The sequence below is a fragment of the Canis lupus genome, chromosome 19, assembly GCF_048164855.1.
Source record: "Canis lupus baileyi chromosome 19, mCanLup2.hap1, whole genome shotgun sequence".
NCBI lineage: Eukaryota > Metazoa > Chordata > Mammalia > Carnivora > Canidae > Canis > Canis lupus.
Window position 1 is genome coordinate 14,058,926 of NC_132856.1, and position 6,513 is coordinate 14,065,438.

A 6,513-nucleotide genomic window follows, 5' to 3' on the forward strand; every position below is an offset into this window, starting at 1 on the left:
TCCCTCTGTGCTCTCTCACTCTCACTCTTGCTGTCTCTCAAGGAAATAAAATCTTTACCAAAAAAAAGATATCCAACAAATAAAAGAAAATCTGAGAAATTTTTATTTCCGGTTATTTGTTTTGGGGATATAAACATATCTTATTGTTTCAGAGCCAGCATGACCAAGGTCTAGTTGTAAACTTTCCTCGAAAATACTACTCTGAAAGGAGTTAAGTTAAAGAAAGGGGAGTAAAACAACAAAACAAAACGAACCTTTCCACTTCTTGGAAGCAGCCAGTGTGAGGGTCTAGTCAAGGCCACCCCAACCTGAGTTCTTTCACCTCCTCACAGACACCAAAGGTTTATCCACCAAACAGATTATTAACCTCGGGGCACAAGGCTTCACACGACCCTGCCATCTTTCAAACCCCATCTTTCCAACAGCGATTTCTCTCTCTCAAAGCAACCTGACCTCAGTTTACCCACACCGCCACTGTACAATCAACCAGACCACGACACTCATCAGCAGACTTCATCCTGCCACAAAGGTCTAAGCCACCCGGAACTACCAAAAGGGACAAGCAAGTTAGTCAACTGCCACGTCACCTGCAGCAGAGGGGCTCCAACTCTCCCAAGAGGTCCTAAGGTTCACGAAGAAAAGCATCCAAATGTCATCAACTCACTCTCCTGACCACCACATTCCCCATTGAAGGCACTATCACAAGTCCTCATTAAACTGTTTTCGTTAGATCCAGGCCATAAAAAGCAATCTGAGGTAAAAGTCTCTGAGAGAATAAGGACACGTACTCAAAGTATCCTCTCCCTCCCTGTAATGCCATCAGCATTAGTGAGAAAATACAAGTAAGATCCAAAATATGTACACACACTTTGTTTTCAACTATGTAAAAAATGTGTAGGCATATGGGCGGGAGCTGGCAGGAAAAATAAATTAAAAATAACTGTCTGGTGGGGATTTAGGCTTTTTTATTTTTTCAAATTTTCATCTTTCTTTTTAAAAAAAAAAGATTTTATTTATTCATGAGAGACAGAGAGAGAGAAGTAGAGACACAGGCAGAGGGAGAAGCAGGCTCCCTGCGGGGAGTCCAGTGAGGGACACGAATCCCAGGACCTTAGGACCATGACCTAAGCCGAAGGCAGATGGCTCAACCACTGAGCCACTCAGGGGCCCCCAAATTTTAATCTTTCTTTCCTCCAACAGTAACAACAAAAAATGAGATCAAAAGAAAATACATAGGCATAAAGTCTGGTACAGGTAAATACCAACAAATAACTCATTAATTTCCTAATATCTTAATAAATTTTTTCCTCAAAAAGAAAAAAAAAACTGAGAAAATACACGCATAAAGCCTTGATATAGTGAAGCAAGAGAAAATAACTCATTTCCTACAGTTTTTTAAAAGGCCCAGTCCTGGGCAGCCCCAGTGGCGCAGCGGTTTAGCGCAGCCTGAAGCCTGGGGTGTGATCCTGGAGACCTGGGATCGAGTCCCACATCGGGCTCCCTGCATGGAGCCTGCTTCTCCCTCTGTCTCTGCCTCTCTCTCTCTCTCTCTGTGTGTCTCTCATGAATAAATAAATAAAATTCTTTAGGAAAAACAAAACAAAAGGCCCAGTCCCTTGAAACTAGCTTGGACTGTGCCCCTTGCTTCACTAAAACTCAAGCTCCTCAATTTGCCATGTAAGATATGATTTTGTAGATTGCCAAGCCATTTTCTAAATTCTTCAAGCCCCTTTAGTAAATGTAAATGGGCTTCCTTTTCAGAATTTAAGGGCCGGACTCTTCCTTTTGCTAGGTGAAGGAAGATACATCCCCCCAAAGTCCAAAAGCACCCACAGGATGTGCGGCCGAGGCCCTGGGCAGCCCGCGCCCCCCGCGCCCCCCCGCGCCGCCGCCGCCGCCGCCGCCGCCCGGAGCAGGGAGTCCCCCATCCCGTCCAACAGGTCATTCCCTCCAGCGGGAAGGTCCGTAGCTGGGTGTGCTGTCCTCTTGGACTCTGATGTCAACAGCAGTGACCCTGGAAGCTTGGCCTCCACGGGCAAGGCTGGTGGAAGGGGAGGACGGGCTCAGCTTACTGGACAGTCCCGCCACCAGAGTGGAGGAATTTATGGGGCAGATCATGGTGACAGTCAACGCCGCGGCCCAGGAATCACGCCCTGAGGATCCGGACCCCAAATCGGGGCCAGGGCGCCTGTCCCTCCCTCCGTCTCGCGTAAGTATCCCCAGCCTGGGGGGCAGCGCCTATAAACGAAGGACAGGACACTGCAGCCCCGCGTTGCCTCCGTCAGTCACCGGCTGGCTTTGGAGAAGTCCTTTCCCGGGATCAACTCCCCAATTTCTAGGTATAAAAGCCAGGGATGGGCACGAGGGCTTGCTGTGAAGCTGCGTTTACAAGGGACTTCATTTTGATTGTGTGCGTGTGCGTGTGTTCCTCTGGGGAAGGGGGTGCAGGAGATGAGAGTCTAAAGCCCCCGAAGATGCCCCGTGGCACCGCTGCCGCCCCCGCCGCCCCCCCCCCCGGTCTGAGCCTCAGTTTCCCCGCTGGCCAGCTGTCCCGGAACGGGGAGACGCCGGGAGGAGGAGGCAGGAGGCCAGCCCCGCCCGCTCACGCACCGCCCCCCGAGCTCGGGTCCTGGGGGTCCTCGGGCCGCGGCTCGGGCGGGCGGGCGTGGCCCGGGACCCGGAGGTCGGGAGGCTGCACCCACCCGGGGCGGCCGGGCCGTCGGGCCAGCGCCGGCTACTCACGGGTCCCCGCGGTCAGGCCCGCGGCCGCGGCAGTGGATGGGGTTGAGCTCGTCCTGGGGGAAGGCGTGCGCCATGTAGTTGTCGTAGCCGAAGACGAACATGCCCCGCGCCAGGTCGCGCATCTGGGCGCGCAGCTGCGGAGGGAAGGCGCCGCTGTAGCGCCGCTCGTACTCGTCCGGGCCGCGGCCGCGGCTGCCCAGCACGTAGCCCCAGTGCGCCGGGCCGCACACCGCCGGCCCCGGCCGCCCCCGCCGCCCCCGCCCCGCCGCCGCCGCCCCCGCCCCCGGGCCCGGAGCCTGCAGCCACGACGGCCCCGACGGCCCCGACGGGCCCCCGGGCGTCCCGGGCCGGCGGGCGGGCCCCAGGGCGGGCGGCGCGGGGCCGGCGGGGGCCCTCAGGCGCTGGAAGCCGAAGCTGAGCGGAAAGCGCTGGTAGAAGCCCATGCTGGGCCCCAGCCCGAAGACGAGCCACAGCACTCCGTGGAGGCCGAGCCGCAGGAGCACCAGCCCCAGGACGAGCGCTCGCCATTGCATGGTCGCGCGGGCGCCGCGGGCATTCTCTTAAAGCGCGGGGGGCCTGCCCCGCGGACCGCCGCACCCCGCGCCCCGCGCCCCGCACCCGCGCCGCAGCCCCGCTCGCTTCCCCTTTAAGGAACTCCCCCGTGACGCACCGGGAACCGGCCCATTGTCCCCCACCCCCGGCGAGTCGGGCCGGCCGGCCCGCCCGGCCCCGCGTCCGCCCGCCCAATCGCCCGGGATTGGCCCGGCCCGGGCCGGCCTCGTGGGGCGCGGCCGGGGACTCCCTCCTGCGCCATAGGCCGCCGGGACTTCCGCAGCGCCGCGAGGCTCCGCCCCGGCCCCGCCCCCGGGCCCGGCCCCGCCCCCGGGCCCGGCCCCGCCCCCAGGCCAGGCCCGGCCCCGCCCCCTGGGCGGTCCGAGTCCGGACGGGCTGGCGTGGCGACCAGGGGCCGCTCCGGCTACTGGCGAGGAAACTTGCAGCCAATGGGAGCGCGGCACGGGAGCACCGGCAGACACCCGACCGCGACGCGGCCCCCTCGCCGCCGGGCCCTGGGGAGCGCGCGTCTCCCGCCTAGCCGGGGCCGGAGAGAGCGCCTCCAGCCCCGGGTTAGGGATGCTGCCAGCTAAAAGACGTAAGGGACAGGAGGGAGAGGGGCATTCCGTAGGCCAGGAGCTGCTTTTGCATTGCTAAGGGCACGGTTTTTAACCAGATCGCTGCTCACAGCGGGGATGGGATACTACCTTGTGGTCCCGGATGGCGCAAAAAGGTATCCTGAACCCTACTCTTTTTACCAGAACACCCTAATCTGTAAGCATCGCTCACTGTGCTTGTAAGACCCATATTCCCAGATCCTGTCCGAGACCTAGCCAATGGAGGTTCCTGGGAATTTGTGTGTAACAAGTGCTCTTGGGCGGTTCTTAGCATCCGGGGCAGTTTCAGGAAATTCTATTGCTTTTGTCTCAGAAATAGGAGTTTAAAAAAAAAGAGAGAGAGAGAGAGAGAAGAGGGAGAGTCAAGGCTGCTGCTACCACCAATAAGAGTCCCCTCCCGCCCCTCCTACTCCCACTGTGTCTCCTCTGCAACACAGTAGAGACCTAACCTTTGGGGTGTAGAACGGATCCCTGGTCAAATTACTTTACCCATTCTGTATCTACTTCCTATAATTAAGGAAGTTGCAGGTGTCCGCTCTGAAGGGCTATGGCTCTCATGTAACGATTCAGCTAAGGTTTAGGGGTTTTGTTTGCTACATTTGTAGATGTCTGTTAACGTGTTCCCTCAAATTTAGACCATGTGTTTGTTACACCATGGTTTCTGAAGAGCTTGGGAAGCAAAGCCTGATGCCATGGCCCAAATCGGAAATTGGCTGGGTGACCAAAGGAGTGATTAAGAGGATGATGAAGTTGTCATGTGGCAAAAATCTTCACATTTTCAGAGTCAGGGGACTTTTTGCAACATAGAGGAGGTGTATGTAACAGGGACTGAGAAGGAGCCCAAAGAAAACATTTTATTATGACACAAGGTAACTGGCACCTAGTAAGGCCCTTTTTGTTGGCTGAGACTTACTCCTCCCTGCCAAATCCTGAGAGATAGGCCTGCCCAAGCATTAAAGAGTATAAAGAGAGCTTGGACCAAGGTCTTTTGCCTACAAAGATTCTGCTTTTACTTCTCTGTGACAGGCAGCTAGGAACTCTGCTAGAAATCCAATCCTAGGGCTCGATCCTGGACTTTCAGGTCGGCCTTCCCAGAACTTGCAAACTGAATGCGAATATTAAGGTATGTGTCGTTCCCTTCGTAAGCTATTTTAATGCAAATTTCTAAAGTTTCAAATTTGATCTTGCACCATGGTCAAGGGCAGTCCACATTAACACAGCCCCTATTCTCACAAATGGAGACATTTGTTCTAATCAAAATAAAAACAAATTTTTCATAACCAGAGAAAATCATCCAACTTCTGAAAGATGCTTTTCCTGGTAAAACTGATAATAGCTGCCAATCGTATATGTCTTACGGTTTTCAAAATGTGTTCGTTGTTTAATCTTCACAGAAAGCATTGTGAGGCCTATTCACAAGCCCTAAGGGAAGAAATCAGGTTGGAAGGCTCAGGTTCTCTGAGCTACTTACTGTAGCCAGAAAAAGAGCTATCACCTAGGTCTCCTGAACTTTAGCAGAATCTATCAAAACTAGCTAGCCCCCAAAGCAAATGAAGACTGGTTTTCCTACTCTTCCTAAGCCACTCCAAAGGCAACATTATTGACATTAGCCTCTGCTAGGCACAGCCGAAGAGTTAGAGGCCAGGTTCGGAAAGTGTTTCATCTTGAATTAAACTGAACCAAAAGAAAATGGATTATTTTGTGCCTTTTAGATTAGCCTAGGACTCCCCTCAAGGTAAATGTGGCTGCTAAGATTGGGATAACACCCCCCCTCTAATAAGAAAATCTCAACCTTAAAAATCAACTACGAAACAGTTTTCTGATAGTCTTTTCTGCACAGTCTCATGTTCTATGGTAAAAATGGCTTCACTCTAGGGGACACCAAAGAGATGACAACTAAGAACCCAGCCCGAGAAGCCCAATTGCTAGGTGTTCAAATCACAGCTCTGGCCTGAGTGACCTTGGGAAGTAACTTTTCTGGACCTGGTTTTCCCATCTGTGAAATGAGGGTGATAAGAACAGTCCTTAGAGCATATGGCAGTTTTGAGAACTGAAATATTCAATATATACAGCGTACCTACAACAGTGTTCCATAGTGAACCCTATTCTTAACTACTCATGAACTCTGTGAACTGACCAGCATTAGTCAAAGTACCTGATACATTTGAACCAGAGGTTTGTTGGATGAATTAAACAAGTAAGCCTCTCCTATTTTCAAAGCACTATTTTAGGAGAAAAATGTCTAAAGAAACCAAATATAAGACAGGACACGGACTAAAACTCACCACAGTCCAAGACCAGATGAAAGAGCTTTGAATCCTCATGTCTAATATCAGTTCTACTTAACCTGTTCCAGCTTCTATACCTCATGATCCTAAATTTCTGTAATTTGGAATTATATCCTACAAGGCAATCCAAAGTCAATCTCCCTCTTACTTTGATAGTTGAAGGAAGTGACCTAGGAGATGTATTTTGGTGCCTTTAAAAGAGATCCACCATTGTAAATAAATAGGACATTCCAGTTTTCCGAATCAATCTTGTGAGTCTGAGTGAATCAGTGCACTAGGTTCCTAAAACTACAAAGCCAAAAAATAGCAGTGGC

At 52.8% G+C, this 6,513-nt stretch overlaps 1 protein-coding gene across 1 annotated transcript in view; it reads right to left on the reverse strand.

Moving 5' to 3' along the window:
- Nucleotides 1-3,372, reverse strand: part of EDEM1 (ER degradation enhancing alpha-mannosidase like protein 1) — a 28,443-nt gene extending 25,071 nt beyond the window's left edge. The window contains exon 1 of the mRNA XM_072785298.1: nt 2,743-3,372. Coding sequence (XP_072641399.1) covers nt 2,743-3,275 — 533 coding nt within the window. The 5' untranslated portion in view covers nt 3,276-3,372. The remainder of the gene's footprint in view (nt 1-2,742) is intronic.
- Nucleotides 3,373-6,513: the final 3,141 nt, after the last annotated feature.